We start from the raw sequence: 24,331 nt of genomic DNA on the forward strand, positions 1-24,331 counted from the left end.
CAAGAAAACCAAAATGCGCTTTGTGGCCATTGTTAGAATTTCTAAAAGTAATACCAGCATGTAAATTTTATGAAAAATAAGATAATGTTCACAAGTAACAATAAAATGTCGGGCGACAAAAAAAAAACCCATTCGCAATTCGTAGATTTCAATTAAGTATTGATTTGATAACACTACCGATAAAAGCCTTAATTACAAGTGCAAAATCAGAGCCATCACCACAAACAAAGAACGTTGTATTCACCCGAATCTACCTTATATAAAGTACAAATTTTTAGCCAGTTTAAAAAAATGTTGAATTGCCATATTTTTTTTTCGCATTGTGTTCTTATAAGAGGCTGATATATCATAAGGTGTACTATAAAATATCTATGATCTCTAGCGGCAAATCATTTTCAATCATACTTGGGTTATAATATGAACCGAGCAGTGATATATTAGCTTTTCCTCACTGTCTCAGAGAAGTCTAGTTCCTTTTTCATTGAAAATAGCAAAATCGTAAGTAAACCCATATCTTTGACAGCTTCCAAAAATTGCTCTAGAGAATGTTGGAATTGTTATGCAAAATCTTTCGTTCGAAGGTTAATCGAACGAAAGATGAATAGAAAGTTGCGGGAAAATATTCAAAGTGCCGCACCTATTTCGTCAATGTTTATAATTTTACTTGTGAGCGCTTGTGGGATATCTTCGAGCGCGTTTGTCTTTAGCGTACTGAACCTTTTTTTCTTGTTTTCACACAAGGTTTAAGATTTCTCGATAAGTATTTTTATCGTGAGATTATACCTAAAATCCACCGTTATTTATTATTACAGATAACATTTAAAACTAGGTTTTCAGCAATGATTAATAGCTTGGTTGGCGAAGCTGTTGACATATGCTGAGAGATCAAGATTTCGACTGATTTGCTAAGCGGCTTCTTCCGAGGGAAGAAATCATTTGCTCCCCAGTAGTTCCAGGTAGGTCCGTGTGATGAATTATCGATATCATATACCTACCAAACAACTTAATAGCACAGCACAGCTAGTTGTAAGTATGTATCTGTGTCTGCGTAATTTTCAAGTTTTATGCTACGCTACAAGCTTCAATAAAGTGGACAAATTACTTGGCGTAGGAGAGCTCTAACATAATACTGATTTGCCATTTTTCGGATTATTTTTCATAAACTCCTGGACCAAGTACACCGAAAAAGAAGGTGCCATGAGATAAGCCTTTGAGTTTGAAATAATTGTTCTTTTTTTCTTTTTTAATCATGGCTTTAGGGGGACAGAAAGAATAATCTTTTCGTCAATGAAATCAAAGAAGCTTTTATGTATAGTCTTTGGAACCTGCAGGAAAAAAAAAATTATCCAGAAAGTCTAAAAATCGCCGCGCGCGTGCGCCCCTGAACCAAAATTCCGCGCCGCTGTCACATTGAGGCGCTTGGATTTTCATTTCTTTAGCGACATATCCACTACTTCACATATGTGCCATTATTGTGTTAAACTTTTTTATGTCATTCTGTCTTCCTCAGCCAAATAATCTTCACGAGCCCTATCGGGTAAGTGATATTGAGTTATTTATTATCCAAGGAGGATAGCTCGCAAGATAAAAGTTTATGTGTGATGCGTGACATCAATTGATACGCTATCGCGCGCTTCAGGATACACCAAAAACTGGAATTCGACTCTGCCAAATTTTCGTCTTTAATAAGGCTTCTTCAGGGCAGGGAGTCGAATTACAGTTTCTGGTGTATTGTATTGTATTGTATTTATTGGCGCGCTTTGGGATGTATTCTTTTGTTCATCTTTTTTTATTCCATTAGAAAGCATTTTTAGATGTTCAAGACAAAGAAATTGCAGGGACATGGAAATATTAATGCTTTAATTGCGTGCGCCACAAAAAAGCGTCAAACCGGGACAAAAGAGGACGAAATATCGCTGTTTAATTGTACTCGATCCAGTCTTCCTCCAGGAATATTTCGCGCTATCTTGGTGGGGCTGGGTTATTTTTCGTTGCCGTTTTTCCTTCTTATTAAGTCCAGATTTCAAAAACTTATTTTTGCTGAAAATAGGTTGTAGGTTCAATATGATACAGTAGGTGGGATAATACCTTCCTATTTACCTTCGAGTTTCCTCTTAAGGCTTTGTGCATCTTCTATTACAGTGACAGATATTAAATACATTACAAAGAAAATAATTTATTGATTTGATTTAATCGCCCTTGTGTTTTGACAAAATTAGAGAAACTCGGCTATAGAGTGTTTGATCAGATAGCAGGGTAGCTTATATTGCTAAAAAAATCGATAGTTTCTGTCATAGGATTTGCCTAGAGCTGTTGCGTTTGCTATATATCACGGATTTTTTTAGGCATGTCGGCACGTTTGTTTGTAGCAGGCCCCAGTCGAACATAGCGCAACCATCAGAGTACAGTCAAAGCATTTAAATGATAAAGTATCGAATATTTACCGTAAAATTACTTGATAAAAGTCAGATAAATGTAATAGTTGCAAGCTGAGGTTCAGCCGCAAGAGATAATAACATTGTGATTTATGCATTTCTTGTACATTAGTGTTGCGCATTCAAGAATGTTTACATTTTCTTTTTATCATTCATAGGCGCCTGCGGCTACGCAAATCTAACTCTAATGAGTATGTCCTTTCTATATCAAGGAAAATTACAGATAAATACAAATTCCTGAGTATTGTTTTTATAAACTAGAGCAATTTGTTGCCTTTTATACTTGTGCCGCTATTAACGCTGCGGTCAAATGGGAAGAGTGTTTAGTAACAGATGGCGAGGAATGAAGATTTCAATCAGACATCGCGAAAGCGGCGAAGGCAGTTCAAACCGCGAGGAATTCCCGTCAGAGATAGTACAGATGCCTTTTATAGTCTTTTATAGCCGCTTGATGGTGCGAACCTGCTTTTCCCGAACTCCACTAGAAGGTACTTGTAAACGCATCATGGGTAAGGCACTTGTAAAGGCATCATGGGCCCGTCTATCAACTCAAAGGAAATTAATAAGGCTCTCTCTTGCATCTCTACATGTTCAGCTTATTTGTTTCGGAAAATTTTCCGCACTACGTAAGCTTTTTATTGATATTCTGTATTGTGCTTTTGGGGGATCCTTCTGCACCTGTTAGCAAAATCGTGTGAAAAAGCTTCAGTAGAGTCAGACTGTGAATTAACTAGGTCTCCCGCGAAGACATTTAGAGCATTGAAATACAGTTGCTATGGTGACAAGTGCACTAGGCCAAAGCGGAGGATAAAGTGTCACGCGAATGAACACTTCTCTTCAAAAGAGAAATTCAATGGAGCTTCTGATAAAAAAACAACTATAATGATACAAGAGAAGAATCCGTGCGCAACTTAACTGATTACAAAATTATATTCAAAACTACCTCAAAACCCACTTAATAAACCACAAGAAGACAATTTGACCGGAGAATTGTAGAAAACGCTTTCGTTCAGTGAAAAAAAAGACAGACAAGCAGTGAAAAAGTATATCGGACTTTTTGGTGGCGTGTTCTACCATCTAATCTGCTTTTGTGTTTTCATATTGACGTACATTAAACGATTATTATAACACCACAGATATAAAAAAAATGATATTTAGGGGCGGACCATTTGACTTTTGAGGGAGGGGGGAGGGTGGGTGATTTTCGCCCATCGAATGTGCAGGATTTTTTTTCCCATGTACTGCTATGAAAGATTTTTTTTACTTGGAGCCCACTTCTTTTTGCAGCAGTTTTATTTCCAATAGGCATTTTTTTTCTCGTCCTATATCTCTAATATAGAACTCCATACGTTGTGTTTCGTTCTTTTTGACCTCCGAATAGATTGGAATTATAGTTCAATTTTCTCTCTTTAGGTATATGGATTATACATATACCTTCGTTTCATAGCCAACGAGTCTTCGCTATCAAGCTCTTACCTTATTGAGCATATTGAGTCAGATAAAATAGCAAAAAAGAAGCTTTTTTGAAATCTCCCACATTTGTTAGAATGTCTATTAAGGTTCTGTTGAAACATTCCACAAAACAAGGGCATTTTTAGGGGGCAAGCATTTATATAGATCCCATCTCCTGAATTTTAATCGATAGTTATTTAGAGAGCGAGATGGTAGCGTACGAGTCAAACGAGGCACGACCGAGTACTACTCTAGCTGCCAGTCTCTAGTCCAGGTATTTCCAGGACTGGATATTTACACGCTAAGAATGGACCATTTCTTTTATAACATAGCAAGTGCGCGAAAATTTGATAACAAATAGCTTCTCTAAATAACCCTTGTTGTCACAACACTATCGATTTGTATGTCTAAGATTTTAGAAAACAGGGAGTTTCAAGCTCCCTGTGTTTATTTAATGTTTCTCGCCAAATTGCTTACGCGCGTATGGTTTCAAGGCAACATTTGATCTTGGTAAGCTAAGCAAGCAATGCAGCCTTTAGCGAAGAAAAAGGACAAATGATACGAGAAGTTTCCTTTACATGATGCATAAACGTTGAAGAGAAGAGCTCTTACCGAATACCTTGTCGTCATTATAAAGGATTCAAGGCGAAAAGCGGGTAAAATGTAAAAAAATAGTTATAATGATTCGATTGGATAACAATTGGTTGGCAAAATACGCCATGAATGTTAACCAGGCATTTCTTATGAATATGAAAATCCCGAGGACATCTTCTACACTATCTACATTGGAAAGAATCCTTCCTTTTACTCAAAACACAATGACCGGTAGCCGATAGAACAAAAATTAAAGGATTATTCACATTTGACTGATAAAAAAATATATAATGCTACTCGGGAAATGTCAGCTTAAACGTCGTATGCGTACACTAAGCTACCAACGGTTCCACAAAATACAGCCAAATGATAGAGTGTTTCTTTTATTTCTAGAAAAAAATCCAAGCGATTACTCGTGGACTCGTAAAACGTAAAATTAACCCTATTCAGACTAGGGGGGGTCTTTAAGCCCCCCCCCCTCCGGGAAAATTGCTATTTCTTCTGAACCATAGCAGCTAAGAGGCTAAAAGTTGGTTACTTTTCCTAAAACCTATCTGCGGACGTTTTGATGCCATTGACATGCCCAGGAGACATTCCATGTTACCATGGCAAATGTTTTTTTCACACAAAAGGTTTCCCAAAACCTAAAAATTAGTGACTTTTTTATATTTTGGTCCTGTTTCTCAGATTTAAATGCCTTTTTTGACTCATAGTCCAGTCAATCGGACTATGAGTCAAATACGGTTTAAGATAAACTAATTGCAACACAAGGTTTTTTAACGTTTTTGTATTTATTAAGTCTTCCTTTATAAATACTAAAAGTCTAAAAAAATCGGATCACCCAAACACCCAAAAAACCGCATCGAATTTCCGCAAACAGAGGACACAGGGCTTGTATGAAAAACCACAGATATCCCCAAAACATGAAAATCAAGAAAAATACACATACTGTAAAAAAATCAAATTTACACCACTTATACCACTATGATAAGAAATATATATTTCTACACGATCTGGATAAAAATCAACGTTATCTGATACAGCTTATTTGTTTTTAATCATTTATGATAACGAAATGTCCGGCAAGATCAAAGTGTTGGTGACAAGGATAGCTAAAAATATGTACATTTTACCCAAAATAGCTGAACTACTTCAAATAATGTTAATTTTTTTTATCCTAAGTGTGTAGAAATATATATCTCTAGTAATCTATAGTGCTATAAATTTCTCTTTTTGTAAAGTAAGTATTTGTTTCGTTATTTTCATGATTTGGGGACCCTGTGTTTTTTTCATATAAGCCTTTTATATGAAAATTCGACTCCTTTTTTCGGGGTGTTTGCGTGCTCCTACTTTTTCAGACTTTTAGTATGTTGTAGAGGGATACTTTCTGTGCAAGAAACCGTTAAAAAACCTTATGTTGCAATAAGTCCGTTGTTGGCCCCTTTTTTGACGTAGATTGGACTATAAATAAGTTTGTTTAGGTAACAGATTTCACAACAGCGCTAGAATGTTTCCTCCCAGTCACAGACAGCTCAAAATAGCCCAGTCTGAATAGGGTTTAAGGAGGTCATTTTGTGATATGTAACTTTTAATATTTCTTTCATTTGCGGTATATCACTATTGTATATCATTTCTTGTTTATAGAAAACTAGCCAATCATAGCGCGCGTTAGAATTTAGCTTTGTTATTGACTGTGCCATGTATCGTTGTACTAGAAGGGGTAGCTGGAGGGGGGGGGGGGGGGGGGCTGCGCAGTCATATGGAAAAAGGATGGTATTTGACGATTGTTCAATAAAAAATTATCTACCTCAATGACGTCCGAAAGGGGTACGGGGTGCGCGCACCATAGGTACCCCCACCTCACCCCCTTGCTCTTGTATATAGTGCAATGGCTCCAAAATTAAGAGCACACGTATGGGCTTGAATGGCTTTCCCTTCATTTTTTTTTTCTATTTCAATAAGGTCCTTAGAATGGGGATCGAAAATGAAGTTCTCTTGTTCATATCTTTATTGTAATGTCGTTACTGTTGTCATAGCAACGCATCATTTAGTTTTGGTCTAGGTTCAAACATGTAACTAGGAAGTCAGTTGATAGCTGACCGTAGGACAGCACTGAAGTAAAAACAATTTGTCCCAGTCATCGACTCAGTCTTTATTCAAGACAACATCTTTACATTTACTATTGTGCCTCTATGCTTTTAGCGCTGCCAAAAAGAACGTTTCATCTCCTTTCACTGCGTTCACAGATTCACCTGTTCGGGATCGACCTTGATTTTTCATTTATCGAATATATCAGGGGACGAAATAGACCCAAATCCAACCGGAATGCAGAGGAATCGTAGGTTGCCTTTTGAAAACATATACAAGTAATATAGTCGGGCCTTGGGTTGCCTTTGGTTCCGTCATGCATCAAACGCCTGTCACGCAAGAACATATTTTACCCAACATGCTGGCAATTTGTTGTGGGCAATGTGCACAGGGCTTTAAAGGGGCTGGGAGAGCCAAATCGGGACTCCTTCAGTTCAGATTTACGAGGGCACGCAGGTGGCTCATTTCTCGGGTTTTTTAAATGAGGTTTGGGGACTTCTTTTGGACTAATTATGGAATTATTTTGATCAAATCTGATACCGGGAAATGAATACATATCCATTCCCATGGAAACTTCCTGGCGAGTTTATAAATAGCAATCAGAGATGAAAAAAGCTTTTTTTTTTTTTTTAATTTACTAGAGCTAGATCTCATAGGCTCTTGAAATGACTGCATTAAATCACAAACTAATCAACTCTTTTTGCCAATCATTGAATTTCTCAAAGAAGCTGAGTAAACATGTCGTGTACGCTTGTGAATCATGAAAACTATGAAAGACGCACGTATTTATGTATTCACTCTTATAACCTTGAAAGCTTTGAGGCAAAAGCGAAATGCATTCGTGAAAGGAGACGGGAATTATGGTGCGTATAACAGAACGGGCAAATGAAAAGGGAAGGGTAATAACATTTCGTAATTTGGGTCTTTTACTTGTGTACACTTCGAAATGAGTTTATCCTGTAATATGTAGCTTCCGTGTGAGATAAAACTTTGAATTCTAAACAAGAATAGAACAGAAAAAAATGTCCTTGCATCGTAGGATTTCTTGCTCTTTTTGCTCGACCTGCATAGAATCGATGACATTTTAGCACAGGTAGCAGATAGTTTGTATGAGCAAACTTGACCTTGTGGTAACTTTTGATGTTTTTTTCTAAGCACAACAGAACTCTAAGCAGTGTCAAAATGGCCGCCATTTTAGCTTAGATGACCGGCTTTTCCGAGTTTCAATTAAATAATGTTGAATCCCACATATAATACAGTCAGAACATCGCGTGCACACGATAACAACACACAATAAACTTTCCTCCGCGAAAAAGTGAAGATGGCTGTCATATGCACTGTCCTATTTTGAAGTTGGAAATAGCATCAAGTCCCGTGTTTTCACCCACTGCAGGGGCGATAGGATAGCTAAAACCGAGAATAGATTTTACTCTGAGAATTCCCAAAATATTTAGAATAAATGCTAAGATCATGCCGAGGCTCAGATAGCAAGAAACATTTCTCTAGATAAGAGTGTTAAAATTCTAAAAAAGAAGAGTGCAGATACGAGTATATCCTATGTTATTAGATCTGCCCTAAATCATATTCCAGGTTATGCCGTCATTGAAATATTAACATCCGTGCGCAAGACACCGAGGAAGGAGCAAAAAAAAAGGCGGCTCGAGTAGTGCAACATTTAGCTACATTTACTATCACTCTAGTTACTGGTTGCTGCTAAACTTATCTAATTTGTTATTTGAACGTGTATTGTTTCTACTTTACCCAATTTATTGTTAGTAAGTATCTCACAATGATAAGATGCATTTTAAAGTTGCTTTATTTTCCGGACTTAATCGAACAAAATCGAACTTAATTAAGTTGATTTATGTTTCGATTAAGTTTGGTAATTGTTTGATTGCATAACTCGGTTAAAACCAATCGAAAGATGGGTATTCGATTGTGTTCGATCAAAAATTTGTTCGTCACGCCGGGACCTAATCAACAAAGCACTCATCGCAAATTCTGTCCATATATTTTCTATATAGATAAAAGGAGTGAAGGAAATAGGGGCTCGATCTGTTTACTGATCGTTTTCACCAAGCTACTCAAGTATGATAAATCTAAGTTCGATGTTCGTAGCGAAAAACAATATTTCAAGTATTTTTTTCTTCATATTTTCATAAAAAAAGATTTTAGAAAGTTTATACTTGTGCTCCGCCGTTGACTAAAGCTACTTATAGGGGTAGCGATGAGTAAATCCGAGACTTGCCGAGGCGCTGTGACCCGTGTTTCAGAATCCGAGCCCAAGACTTTTGTCAAATTCCGGAATCCTTCCTTGCTAGCAGAGGCCTCTGTTCTCTGTATTTCGCTAGGCTGGAGTTCGCGAGGAAAAGATACCTCTGCCATGGGTCGTAACTGTTTCTGTTGCGCATGCGTGAGCGTTAATAAGCGACCGACGTGCCAAAACCCGTACCATCGCGCGAAAGCTGTTAATATGCTAATATGCTTTGCATGGGTTTAGTCGGAAATCATGAATCAAACTCCGGTTAGTTTTCCCTGCTAGCAGAGGCCTCTTTTCTCTGTATTTCGCTGGGCTGGAGTTCGCGAGGAAAAGATACCTCTGCCATGGGTCGAAACTGTTTCTGTTGCGCATGCGTGAGCGTTAATAAGCGACCGACGTGCCAAAACCCGTACCATCGCGCGAAAGCTGTCAATATGCTTTGCATGGGTTTAGTCGGAAATCATGAATCAAACTCCGGTTAGTTCTCCTCTTCGAAAAAAGAAAACAACTGTTCAATTTCAATCACCTAAAACGTCACTAAAAAGATTGAACAACAAACGCAGCAAAGACGAGTTTTGTCTTGTTTGTGGGATTAATTTCAAGACATCTGGGCAGGCGAGTTTCTTCAATGTAAATATCGCACAGTTGGATTCGAAGAAAATGCTACAAAAATTTTTGGTAAACTCAGATCAGCTATTCCCAGAAGAATATGCAAAACCTGTAAACAGAAGATTGACTCGTTAGTCAAACCACCCTAACCACCCTAACCCTAACCCTAACCCTAACCCTAACCCTAACCCCAGCCCCAACCCAACCCAACCCAAGCGACCCATGGCAGAGGTATTGTGGGCTCAAATAGTGGCCAGTAATTAATGAACGGAGCATGCGCTCTGGATCTCGTCCACGATCGTGGACGGCGGTTTGATCAAACGAACTTGCGACCCATGGCAGAGGTATCTTTTCCTCGCGAACTCCAGCCCAGCGAAATACAGAGAAAAGAGGCCTCTGCTAGCAGGGAACGGTTAGTTCTCCTCTTCGAAAAAAGAAAACAACTGTTCAATTTCAATCACCTAAAACGTCACTAAAAAGATTGAACAACAAGCGCAGCAAAGACGAGTTTTGTCTTGTTTGTGGGATTAATTTCAAGACATCTTGGCAGGCGAGTTTCTTCAATGTAGATATCGCACAGTTGGATTCGAAGAAAATGTTCAAAACCTTTTGGTAAACTTAGATCAGCTATTCCCAGAAGAATATGCAAAACCTGTAAACGGAAGATTGACTCGTTAGTCAAAAGAGAGAAAATTCTGAATGAAGATAAGTCATTGAATGGCTTCTTTTTTAATTCGTCGCGTGATATTTCTATGGAGGACGCCGTTTCAAATGCGGGCTTATTATCCCGCAGCGGATATACGTTTCATGCATGCGCTAAAAAAAAAAGCTCGTCTTTGCTGCGTTTGCTGTTAATTTAACCGACCAAGTGTTATGGAAGAGAATGTCGGTAGTTGAGCGGGTAATCCCTAGTCTTCCAGCAGCTATTCTGGACTCGTCATGCTTAGATCAGCGCCGCCTAGCGAGACTATAAAGAATCCAGCGGCCATGTGCGCCTCCATCACGAAAGTTTCTTCGTTCCTCGTGCAGTCGATAGGACGCCAAGCAGAACGGATTATCACCAATGTATAGCCGGAGCCGAGGTGCTAGAAACTGCATTAGGAAGAGAAAATGAGCCATTCTGAAATTTGCCTATTATAAGGGGTCACCCCTTTTTTTGATAGGAGGGTTCAGCCTGAGATTTCACAAGTTTCCCAAAGCTTTGAACATATCGAGAAAAATTAATTCCTAATGACGTCCAAACACGCTTCAAAATGTTATTTATTTCGCTGTAAAGTGCTGTCTATACATTTTAAAGTATCTTTCTTAGTGATAAACATGCGTATTCTTACCTCAGCTGGTTGCATTTGCCCCTTTGGTGCTTATTTAACCCGTGTTAATTCTACCCCATGTTCATTCTACCCCCATGTTTATTCTACCCCCATGTTTATTCTACCCCCATTATTAAAAACAAAATTACTAATTTTGTTTATAACGTAATAACGTTTATATAACGTAAAGATTACATGCCGGCAAGAGAGCATAAGATAAGAGAGGGACACTTTGGTATTACCCGCGCGCCATGTCGATTCCGAATCCGGCTATTTTTAGTAACCACCACCCCACCACTGCGCGTGAGGATTTGCTCCTTTTATTTTGTCTTACTCCCCCGCGGGTTGCGTGTTGTTGTTTTGCCAACTCGATAGGAATGAAAAGAGATCATTTAAAATTACTCGGAAGAAGAAAACAAGTCTAACTTAAGTTACCAAGATTGGCAAATATACTCACAGAAAGCTAAATCCCTGAATAGTTTGACTGTTTTGTTTGTCTAAGCGGTGAAGTCAAATGAGAAAGAAAAAACCGACGAGCGATAAAATGGCTGTGATACTGCGTTTGATTCAAATCCCGACACCAGCTTGTATAATAACAACATAATAATATAACATATAATAATAACAACATCAAAGAAATACAGTAATATCTCCCTCTTTATTTTCTCACTTCTACAAAAACTCAGATACTTCAGCTTACTGGCTTTGATCATCACAAAAATGCATTCCCTCGTTACAAGGATAGTTTTATGAAATGTATCTCTCTTGGATTCCTTCTCAATTCACCAGAATATTCACAAAAATCCATATTACATCTAATGTCTAACTTACAGAGTTCGTTTGACCATTAGGAAGATCATAAATGTTGAGAAACCACAAAGAAGCAGCAAGTTAGAGCAAAAACGGTGATTGAAGCACGAGGTTTTCCGCTCTTGATTTTGAATGAAGTCTCGTTTTGGAAATCTTGCAATCCTCGAAGTACTACATCCCCTTAATAAACTGCAACTGCCCGTATCCTTGATGCTAGAATGACATTTTCGATGATATTTGTGCAAATAGTGTTTTTTTTTTTCGGTTTCATGTCACAAAATAGCGGCAAACAACAAGATGTAAATGCCAAAGCGCGGGGGTATGGTTAGTAAAAATGCTCACGCGCAGTGGTAGGGTGGTGGTTACTAATAATAGCCGGATTCGGAATCGACATGGCGCGCGGGTAATACCAAAGTGTCCCTCTCTTATCTTATGCTCTCTTGATGCCGGATTACAGTCCTGTCCGTGGCTAACGTTCGCTTTTTTTTACCAAAATTAAGGGTGTTCGGAAGTTAGGTTTCGAGGGAAATTTTAAATTACCGTAGAGAAAAAGAGTTTTACTGCTTGGTCAAGTGGACTAGTGACTCATCGGGCTACATATTCATGACGTCACTAGTTGACGTCATCGGATGACGTCATCAGGGCAGAAAAAAACGTTTATTTGCTTTTCCTTTAATTTTTTTAAAGGATTTTTAGTTCAGAGTATTCATTTTTTCTTTCTGAACAAACGTGAGCATGTATTTAAAAAAAAATATTGAAAAATCAATTTTTTTGACCAACTAATGTGCAAGCCAGTGGGTATTTTGGTCATATGTTTTTTATTTTGACCTGTATGCCTTAATCATGCTCAGTTTTAACAAGAAAAGGGTAAACAATATTTCCGTACTAAAATTTTCACGATTTCAAATTTTGCGACGGGAAGTCTTTTTTAACGCATGCGCTGTGGCCCAGACTATTTGGAGGCGCGACTGCTTAGCCACCAAACCTAGTGCACGGTGCTCTCCACGCTGCCTTCAGACCAGCGACTTTGTGAGGCCAAAGCACATCTTTTACTTTTTTGCTACGTCCAGTTTGCGGCATTTTAGCATATGAGCATGGTAAATTGTATAAAAAATAATAAACCCTTTAAAAAACAAGACATCTTGTTTCAAAATAGGGAAAATAAAACATTTTTCACCGGCGAAAAGTTTGTAAACAAACGCGCGCGCGTCCTGAAAAGCCCGCCATTTTCAAACCGGAAGCTATTTTTTCCCGCCTAAATTGCGAGCGCGCGCGTCAGCGTAGCAACCAAGATCGCATAAAAACTTAAATCCAGAACACGAAAAGTAGAAAAGGGTTTGTTTGATTCTCACTCCGCACCTTGATGCACACGGGCCTAGAATCTGCATAAAAGATACGACTAATTTGGAACCATGGCAACCGATATCGCAAGTGGCTAAATCTTTGTCAGCCGCCATTTTGTCATCCTAGCAAAATACTAAGTGTGAGAAACATTCATTTCCTTGGGCAGATTTAAGCAAGCTACTTCGATAAGACTCGAATATATTTGGTAAAATGAAATTTAGATGCTAAATGTTGAGTAAAAACAAAGGGGCTGAATATATTGACGAGATTAGCGAACATTAGACTATTGATTTAATCTATTTTATCAAAGCACGTCATATATACTGAACTCTTTGCGGAAGCCTTTCTGTTTAGAGATTGCCACATAAACATAGGTGATTTTACAACAGTATACAGTTATTCTATTTCCATGAAAGAATAAATGCAAAAGGCCCAAACAGTCGTGCTCGTGAACCAGAAGAATGAATACAATACACCAAAAACTGGAATTCGACTCTGCCAAATTTACTTCTTTAATATGTTAATACTTATTAAAGACGAAAATTTGGCAGAGTCGAATTCCATGAAAGAATAGTTACTACTTAGAATCTAAGGCACTATCACACAACCAGAAAAATGAAAGAAAAGGCAAATACAAAAGAAACAATGCCTCGTTAAAGAGCTTTTATAATTGTCTAAAATTGTCACTACATAAGAAATATAAAGTAGTAATTATTCAGATTTTATTTCATGGACATTTATATAATCTATTTTATAACATTTTACACTTTCATTATCGACGTCAACACTATCTCATGATATTATCAGTTTAAATGCAATGGGTAGAAACAATTAGCCGCTATTGCTTTCGCCACTACTGGTCAGATGTGCCAACGAGATTACGGAGAAGTCTCGTCTCGTTTTAATGCCATTTTATCAATTCTCCATTTAAACGTCAAATAGCAATATTTTTTTTGTAGAAACGCCTTAGCGCTTATCAGACACAATTAGCTAATCAAGAATGCATGACACTTGTTTCCAGATTTCCATAATTTTGAGTACTAGGACACATAAGAAAGTCCTAGGACTTTTGAATTTATGTGACAATAACATGGCGACGGAGAAGCAAATGGCTCTTTTACTTCGTATCACCACCGTTTAAAGTTTCCATTCACCCAGAGTTAGTTCTTGTGCAGTGTAACTTGTTGTTCACGTTTGACAAAAGGTAAGACACTAAAGTTTCCAGTCACCAAGAGTTGCTCACGTTTGACGAAAAGGTAAAGGTACGGTAACACGAGCGGGTCAACAGTCCGTCCAGTCAACAGAGGTCTCACATCGATAGAAAGAGGAGAGAGACCTCATCAGCAGGAGGGTAATCAAACGTTCTACACTCATACACAATAGATCAGTCATAAGTACCCACTGCGTAGGTGGCGTTTGGGGTATTTGAAATTGCTTTTTTTTCAAGCAGCGCGCGAAAGTCAACATACACAGTTTCCCAATTATCAAAACAAACATTTTCATTTACGAACATTCCCAGAACAATGGGTTGGAATCGGTAGTTTTTTTTCTAGGAAAAAAAAAACATTTGTTACATAGCTCAAGGAAAATTTGCTCTGGGTGCTTTTTCGACATAGAAACAAGAACTGCTTCATCTAAAATCTCTGCAAATCGTCATACAATTCTCTTTTTCGGATTTATTCCCGATTCGTAAGCAGAATTTACTCCTAAAATGAATAATAGTGAAGTGGTATATATACCTTTAAACATTAAGATCAGATTATGTAATATTTCTCTGGCAATATGCAGAGAAATACAGTATACGCAAGCAGGCTACCAATCGAGCTACATTCTATATTTTTGTACTATAAATAGCATCATTTTCTTTCTTCCAAACCATTAAATCCAAACCTTTATTTTAGACATTTTTAAGCGATTTCTACCATCCAGTGCTATGATCGCCATAACGTAAATGATATCTTTTGGGCGTCAACAGGAAGCGTTTATCAAAGCTTAAATTCTATGGGAACAGCAATAAAAGGGATATCTTTGCAGAACCGCCAGTAATCTATTCCATAAGCTTATCTATTGGCCCAAATCTTCATCACAGTGCGTTGCCGCCGATGTAAATCATAATTGATAAAAAAACATATCAAATCATGTTTACTGAGGTGCTCCTGTGTTGTGTTTTCAGTAGAAAGATCGTGAAAGAGTCATTGAACGGCAAGACATAAAAACGTTGAAAAAAATGCGGCCACTGATACACGATGGCATAATGGAAAAAAAAATCATCAGAGATAATGACAGTCGAACTATAATCATGAAAAAAAAAAACAATAAAAGAGTGCGTAGGTCTCGAGAGGACTAGATTGGCAGATTGTCGGTTTCATGAGCTCTATGTATATGATATTACGGAAGCACAGCAAGACTAATCGTAGCACAATTCTTAAGACCAACGGAAGTATATCCAGCCAGTACTGTATTATTAACTGGATAAATCAAAATGTTATTGAGTTTCTATTTGTCTGTTTATTCTAGAGCCGTTGTTGCCTGCATAAAATATGAGGGAGCAGATTTGGCGAAGATTATAAGATGCCATATAAAACACTGGTGTCCAGCGGTGAACTCAAGTCTGTGTAATTGCGGGTGAGTAAAGGGAGGAATGGTACACTTCGGGAATGCAGGAAAAAAACTGCAAGTTGTCTAGGTTACATGGCTTCGAGCGAAAGTCAATTAGACTCAGATGCATAATGAAAAGTCTGTCCATGGGCGCTATTGTTTCAAATCTTTTGTGAAGAGGGAAAATATCTCTTCCTATAGCGTTTCGGCAAATAACAAACGAATTTCATTTTTCTCATTATACGATATTATAGATGATGTTTCCGCTTACTTTCAAGGAAAATACACCGCGCGCTGAAGTGTTGTGATCATTTTTCAGCATTTCGATTTTCTACTCAGATTGTAATACCATTATCCATGGTGCAATAATGGATATCCATTAAGAAAACACTGCTTGTTTACTATGCCTTGTGACCTAGACACACTCGGTAAAAATACAAAAAAAAGTAATTAATTCAATTTTCTATGTGAGTTTAATTTCTCTGACGAGAAAAATGGTAACACAAAGAAAGAGTCGGAAATGATAGCGCTATCTGTTACTGTATGTCAACGGTAAGCGTACAATATAGACTATTGGCGCATCTTGCTATTGTTTGTCATAGGCAGCTGGGGAGCTAAATAAGACAGACTTTGGATTCATGTTAGATGTGCCTGGTTGCTCCACCTACTGCTGTGGATGAAATCAAACAAATAGAAGTTTTTCTTACATTTCAGGGGACCTTCGCTGATCGCCCTTCTTGTCGAGGCTTACTTGACGCTCTGTCAAATGGTTGAGACATGTACTTTGTGAAATGGTGTGTTTTGGTTGTAATTACTTTCTCGTCTTGTCGAAGTGACCCGAGGAGGAATGCAACATTGAAAAAGGTATGAATATTAATAAATTGTTAAATTCTGTTTTGATGGTTTGCTTACTGTTGAGATACAAACAGGGCCGCCATCTAAATCTCGACACGTGTTAACAAGTTTGTCATAACTTTCAATATTTTGAAAGCATTTTTCGAAGGGAAGTCTTCCTATCCGCTATTCCGAAGTAGACCCATTCACATCTTTTTGGCTGACATTGAGAAATATATTGGAACGAAACCGGCTTTGCTTAGGTCATGAAATGAAATTTTCTGCTAAATCCAATATCAGTGAGTACAGCATTAGTCTGTAACGAGCTTTATAACAAAGAAAACACACCTCCGTTGATCAAGATTATTTTTTAAGTACAAACGCTGTGAATTCTTTAACAGATCGGGAATTGTTTTATTCTATAGAATCGCCTTTAGGATTTTGGGCTAAATTGGTTGTTGGTCTTGATTTATTTTTTTCCATAGAGTTTTAAGATAAGATGTTACCACGACAACGCGACTAAGCATTAATTTTAGCTTGATTTCATTTTGATTTTTTTATCAACTAAAGAGATCATATCGTTAAAAGGTTTGCGATTAAATTCGTATCTCTTTTTCGTATCTCTGGTTTATCGTTCTTCACGGATTGCCTATTAAAGATATCTTGCCCCAAGACAAGGAAGTCCTAAATTCTAGTTACCATGGCAATAAAACAAGCCGGTTACCGCCAGCTCGTTTTCCGTGAAACTTTACTTACTGCAAAAAGGAAATTCTGGATTCAAATTGTCTATGACATGATAATCATAATTTTCATCTCCTACGGTTTAAATAATTGGCAATTTTCAATATTTTGCTTAACCACCTTCTCGCTTCCGTCGTTTAGCATTGCCTGACAATTTTGTTTAAAAATAACTTCCGATTTTCTTATTACTGCCACCTCGAAGACTTCCGTCTTCCCAACTGCCGTTTCGAGGATTTAGAATTTTAATATTGTCCTCGCAATCGTGCCTAAGTGTAGCGTTTTCAAACTGCAAGAGTCCGCAGAGTAATTATAGAAACAGTGGAAGCTTGTGTAAGAAACCACCTTGCCACGTCCCGAAAACAGTAGATATTTGTCTCTTACTATACAATAGCCTAAAGGCCATTGTTATTATAAGTTATAACTCCACTACCTCGAGCCTAGAGGGAACGGAACCGAACATACCTCCTGTTTTATTCTTCATTTGGTAAAGCTCTTGTGATCGTTACCATAACTTGGACGTTTGGGTCATTGGGGGCTATTCGGAAATGCTTTGTTGCAAATATTTGGAGTCCTGTGGCAAAGCTCGAAAGGCCAAGGTGGGGCGAGCTCGGCCTTCGTGTGATGCGCCACAGGATTCCCAATATTCGAAAATAAAACATAATCCCGATGAGAGCCCGCTAGCGGGGTCTCGTAGAAGTGTCAGTAAAAAACTCATTATCTATTGTGCAGAAAGAAGTAACCCGCTAACTCTAACTTGGTTCACTCAAATTTACAAATTGTTTATTTTCAGTCGATAACTCGAGCAAATCAGAATTTGTGGTTCTAAATGCAGCTGGCCGCGTACGGTGAAAACTGCATATACACTGTTTCCTCAACTGAAAAAATTAGACGTATCAAAAAAAGAGTGTAGTCAAACTAGAATCTTAAAAATAAATTCTTAAAAGAGCATGTAAGCCTTAATATATCAAATTTAAGCCCCCCAAGAACAAATTTATCCTTCAATTTGAAACAGGTTCAGTTTAAGAAATAAACTTCAAATATACATGATCGCCTGTAGGCATCGATAAGAACTCAAGAATTGTGTCGAGATAGATAGACATCCACATATAGTCCAATAAACCTCTAGCTCAGAGCTTCCACGGATGCTAAGACATTAAGGATTTAGTTAGCCGATTGCCGTCCGTCTCCTCCCCTCCCATTGTTTTTACCTCGGATTAACAAAGGCCACTTACTGCTCCGCCTGCTCTCCCGTTAGCATTTGTGTTTCGCGCTTCGAATCAAATGTTTGATGTGCTGAATCCTTGCCATTGAAAACAGTTCATAGGCTGTCTAGGCTTCAAATGCGAAATATCCTGCGCAACCGTCCTTCAGATTGACACTAAGGACAATTACTCAGGACAAATATACCAATCCGGAGAAATTTTCCAAAACGCGCACAGAAAAATCAGACTACAAACATGCTACTATTTGCCTGTGTACCCTTTCACACTACACATTTTTAAAGAACTAGCCACAATCTTTCATATCTTTCAAGTAATACTTCTAGATTTAGATACTGCCTAAAGCCGGAACCCCACAAACCACAACTTTGGTTATCTTTGTTCCATAATCACACATCACGTGACTATCTCCTTGAACCCCCAAAGAAATACCTGTGGCATAAAAGGCGCGGACAATCACGTCATTTTGTTTCACCCCTATCGACACCTACATGACATTTTCCAACTTTATTTGTCTGAAAATGTAATTATTATTCGCCAACGCTGGACTTTTGGTCGAGTTGATAAGCGAACAGCATGATGGGACGATCACGTCACAAAAAATCGAATCGATGGTTTATCACTATTTGCTACCATATTTTCTTGTATACTAGCATGGGGCACCTGTTAAAATCCTGGAATCTTGCAAAAGTATTTCCTTTTTCCTTTTATTTTTCTTGGTGAATTTCATATCAAGAAAATTCAGCCAAAAATTGTCGTTTTTGCCAAACGCGGTCACTTCGATATAAGGAAACTAATATATTCCTTATTTGGAAAAGCTGCACGATTCTTTTCATTTTTAAGGTTGTCGTATCGCAGGGGCTTCGTAAACTTTATGACTTGTAATCAGAAGAGAAAAACAGTGACTGTGACCATCTTTAGTCCATAGAAAAAGTATCTAAAAAGAAACAAGATTTCTCGGTACCAGACCCCCAAAACGACAACGTTTTCTTCGTATACACATTATGCGATATCCTTATAAGATAATGGGACGGGCGACAGAAAAAGGACCAACAGCGAACTTTATTCATAGCGCCTATTCTATAAGTTCATCCAGGTCAATACGGGGGTGGGCGGACAGGCTAATGTGTAGACATTTAAAAAAAATCACGTCTTTTAGCCGGCGAAGGGAATGCGATGCGCCCATCCTTAGCTATGCCCCTTGCATCGGTTTCTCTAAAATTGATCACCTCTTCAGCGCCACTATTTTAGCAAGCGTCGCATTTAAGCCCTGATTCGATAAAGTACGGGTGTGGCGGTAAAATTATGAGGCGATTGTTTTTTTCGCCACAAGAGTTTGTCTAACATTGTTTTAATTGCTCACATACCCGTGCGAGTTAGTTTCATACATATTTTGCGGTATTCTGATATGAGTAAGTATAGACGTATAGATATTAAGCTTAAGCTTTAAAAAAAAAAACTGAATAACGTTATGCGCTTGCGCATGCTCTGGCGAATACAAACAAAATCTCAGTGTATAATCGTTTTCGAGTTAATGTACGAAAGGCTGACTTAGGTCGTTGTTTTGACTTACTGCACAGCATTATTAAAACTATATTGTACAAAAACGACATATTTGTTTGATAATGAGGGAGTCATAAAAAAAACATATAACCTTAAGTTTTGTCTAGTTTTTTAGCATTCGCTAAAATGCGACAGTTCTCCGGTAAAACTTCGCCATTTCAAAACAAAAAGGCTGGTTTAACCGGCGGGTACTAGATCTAGTCTTGCGAGTAGCGACTATGTCATTACGCAGAAAAATACAAACAGTAAGAGTGACCACGGATATACTTCGGGCTTTGGTCGTTATAAAGCGCTAGTTTAGAATCACTTATAAAGAAGAAAATATTTTAATTATCAAAAGATTTTGGAATTTGTTAAACTATATAAATAAACTCGATGTGATCGTTCTACTTTAGGTCAAGTTATTTATTAAATAAACCCCCTTTGGCGGCTGGGATATCGGCGGATAATGTCCAAGGGTGAGAAATGGTACGAAAAATAAACAGTTGGCCGAGAAGCGAAAGTTCCAGGGCAACTGTGAAATTTTGAGGACCATTTCTCATCCGCGGGCATTATCCGCCGATATCACAGTGAGCCAAAGAAGGGGTTTATTTATTTTTTATCCCAGTGACTACGCTGAAAATGCGAAAAGTGTTTTCATAGCGCGCTGATGTGCACTGGAATGACGCCACGACCGCGCGCTGTAATTTTGGCCATTGCAATTCGTAAAAATTCATGCAACAATTTTTTCATTAGAACAAAAACTACAAGCTCAAAACTTGCATTTCAAATGATGGATTTACACCTAGACTGTTTTCTTATTGTTCTGCCGATAGCAGGAATAGATTTAAATTGAAGCAAAAGTTTTCAATTTTGAAATGTCGCTGCACGGGACGCGCTGTTGTGAAGTTTTTTGTCATTGCTTTTCCTTTCGCGTTTCAGGATAAATTCTAAAAATATATATTGATGATAATTCTATAAAAGAAATAAAACATTCTTTCTGTGCCTCCATAGCGTTTTGAAAACCTTGGTGTTTGTTTGAGGAGTTATTGAGCAGACAAAAAGTAAGTTTTGACTGCACAAAAATGTTCACAGGACAGATATCACTTTGGCTAGACGTTATCGACTGATATTTGTCATGTAAAATTGTGCACGTGACCCATGTGTATTGACAAATGAGCGCGCGTGAAAATTCAACACTGGGATATAATGATTTATAAAGTGTTTGCAATACGTGCCTAAACACACGAGCTCACGTAAACACGCTCTCATTTTGAATCGAGTATTTTTGCCGGTATCCTATCCCTTTAAACGGGAAATCAAGTTGCAACATTTTTAAAGTACTTATTATTTCGTACAAAAATGTCGCTATTTTATCGAATGACGATTTTGCATTTTTTTTAGATTCTTATGCAAAAATACATATTGTACAACAGTAAACGTGTTCATTTGTGGTGGGTATTTTTTGTTTTGTGACAGGAAAAAGTTGCTAAAATTCGATATGCTCGACAGAACTTTTCCAAGGGCAAGAAGGGTTCAATGCAAGGCAGTAATAAAAGCAATTTTAGTAGTACTCATTCTATGGTCGTGAGCCACCTGGCCAAGTGGTTAGCGCATTGGACTAGTGTGCGAGAGAGAGATCAAGAATTCAAATCCCTCTCGGAAATTTTTCTTTCAATGTTTTTAAACCCTCATCATTCTTATACCGTTTATCAATATATTTTAAAGTACGATAATACTAGAAAAAATTGAGCATTACACAATTGCCGTAAATAATTGTTGCAGTAGCTACATGTATATCGGGCCTATTTTTCAGCACTGCTGGGATGAACTCGAAATTGTTCGCACAAGCAGACGATGCGCGCACCTTTGATCTTCATATTTATACTTCATTAAAAAAAAAACGGGGATTTGTTAAATGATTACCTTATTCAATTCTCTATTCTTATATCAAAATGTTTGCGATATTACACGGAAAAAGTTAAATGGAAAAAGCTGCTTTCATTGATTATGTTTTAGTAGATATAAATAAAAAAACTGATATATTTTGCCTATAACGCATAGAAAAGCCAGAAACAATACGTATTACTGCGTCGCGTTACTGTTTACTGTATTTTATTAAAAAGTATCCAGAGGAAAACCCTGACTTTTAAGACTTCAAAGTCAAATCGAATCAGTTTGACTGTTTCATTACTAATTCACTAAAGTTGTATCCTTGCAGGTCCCTGAGGAGAGTATAAATTCAACTATCTTAGTAAAAAAAGGTACAGTAGTAATAACAAGCACAAAATATTACTATTTACTAGACCAGGGCCGGGTTCCTAGAAAGCAGGTTAACGCTAACCCAGGGATAAAACTCTTTTTATCCAATCAAAATCGAGCTAGCCGTATTTATCCCTGAGTTAGTGCTAACCCTTTCTAGGAACCGGCCCCAGGTATTTAGTCATACACGGTAAACGCATTACTATCCTATCTATTCTATGGACAAGCTACGGAGATCAAATTTCCTAAAGTACTAAAATATCTTCTATTGTGATAGGCAAATTGTTAATGAGTAAATTGTTAATGGGTAAATTGTGAATATTGATAAGGTAAGTTGTGGTAGGTAAATTGTGAATATTGAAAGCGCAGGAGCTTCGCTGCAAACTTTTTCTATCAAAATGCACACACAAAATTAAACATTTTCAAACGAAGGTGTCATCCGGAGGCGAAATCATCTCGGCAAATGAGCAGGGTTTGGTCCCCTTATTGTGAATATAGTTGTATTGTGAAAACTTTTGTTAATCATATTCGACGTATTTCTTTATGGTCGTTTTGTTTCCTTGATTGCCAAATATGATTCATGTTTATTTCTTCAGAGGTATTTTGACGATAGGATAAGAAGTAAAGCCTAAACTTACGGAAATCTAGGGTGAAAGCAAAAGGGGTAATTTCTTAGAATACAAATAAAGGGCTGCGTGGAGATCAGAGATGAAAAACACTGCTAAGGGGGGGGGGGGGGGGGGGGGGCAGCCTTGAAAAGAGAACAATCGGAAATCGAACCAATTTCAGCAGACGCGCTAACACACTGGACCCATCGTTCCCTAATCAATAGTTTGGAATATTCTTGGTATAAAACCTTAAATTATCTGGGTATTGATAATCTTGCATGATATAGGTATAGATTAATCTTGAATGAACTGGGTTTAAATGATATTGAATAATCTGGGAATAAGTAACTTCAAGGATTTGGGTATAGATAATCTTGAATGGTCTGGGAATTATTACTCTTGCAGGTATAAATGATCTTGAATGATCCGGGTATAAATAATCTTGAAAGATCAGGGTATAAATAATCTTGAATGATCAGGGTATAAGGAATATTGAATGAACTGAGTATAAATATAATATTAAATGATTTGGTATTAGTAATCTTGAATGATCTAGGTATAAATATAATATTGAATGGATCGGTATAAATAATCTTGAATTATCTTGATCGATCTAGGCAGAAAGACGAACTTTATCATGGTGTGATCTCTAGTGGTCTAGTTTTCCTGAAACCTATTTGCACATCCTTTATCTATAAGGAGATGACAAGTGAGGTGCTTACTATAAATATAGCAGTCGGGTACAGATTAGTTGTGTTCCAATGCCTTCGAGTTCGGCAAAAAAATTCAACAACTGAGTTAGGGTGTTTGCCTTAAAATTCACGATAAAGAAATTAAACACAATAAGTAAAAAGAAAAGTTATGGCTTATATGGTTGCAGGATTGTCCCCGAAGGCTATATTCTATCACATAACTCTATCTTTTGCGAATATCTCATATAATACTCCCTTGTTGTGAATTCGCTCGCACCTGTTTCAGATGAGCGCTGCTAGAATTGATATATTTCGTGACAATTTGTATGTGTGCTCACCCCATGAAAAAAAAAGCTGTTATCTTTTTTACTTGCGGCAATGCGGGGAGCCCAAACGGCTTTATTTACGTGCCTGTAATTTCTCGAAAATTCTGAATAGATGAATCGAATAGGTGGAAATGACCCAAATAATAACACACATTTTCAGGTGGGCTGTTTGTTCACCAGTTGAAGTAAATGTGAATATCACATCCTACTTAAGTTATAAATTGATAGCTACTGTCTAGCCTTAACTAAAAAATTACCCCCGTCAAAATACAAACTCTGTTAGAACTGTTAGAACTATGGTTATTTCTGTTTCACAATCTACTTTATTTTTTATTTTATAATGTAATAACCAGAAAAATGTGTAATTGCAATTATGGCTTTGTGCGGTGAAAACTAATATTCATGTGAACTTCGTCTTTTTTTTGAAGAGGAGATTGTGGTTCACCTCGTTTTTTTCTGACCAAATATTGCATAGTGTTTCACCAAATTGGTTCTCGATTAGTAATCGTAATGAGCCTTCAAATTACATTTTGTGTCAACATTCCAGTTTTCATTGAATTTATGGGAAGAAGAGGGATTGGCTACGTAAATTAAAACGATCATTGA

At 37.5% G+C, this 24,331-nt stretch overlaps 1 protein-coding gene across 6 annotated transcripts in view; it reads left to right on the forward strand.

The window, feature by feature from the left end:
• The first annotated feature begins 768 nt into the window (after positions 1-768).
• The window catches only part of LOC116619170, a 44,823-nt gene continuing 21,260 nt past the window's right edge, over positions 769-24,331 (forward strand). For 2 of the 6 annotated variants that reach the window (XM_048723875.1, XM_048723879.1), the window contains exons 1-4: positions 13,712-14,106; positions 15,420-15,527; positions 16,215-16,364; positions 22,059-22,101. In XM_048723875.1, the coding sequence (XP_048579832.1) occupies positions 16,278-16,364; positions 22,059-22,101 (130 nt within the window). In that variant the 5' untranslated portion in view covers positions 13,712-14,106; positions 15,420-15,527; positions 16,215-16,277. Of the gene's footprint in view, positions 957-1,414; positions 1,538-2,695; positions 2,924-7,284; positions 7,433-13,711; positions 14,107-15,419; positions 15,528-16,214; positions 16,365-22,058; positions 22,102-24,331 lie in introns of those variants that run through there. The other 4 variants (XM_048723876.1, XM_032383658.2, XM_048723877.1 and 1 more) reach the window with 4 other exon arrangements.

This window comes from Nematostella vectensis, chromosome 2 (assembly GCF_932526225.1).
Source record: "Nematostella vectensis chromosome 2, jaNemVect1.1, whole genome shotgun sequence".
Lineage (NCBI taxonomy): Eukaryota > Metazoa > Cnidaria > Anthozoa > Actiniaria > Edwardsiidae > Nematostella > Nematostella vectensis.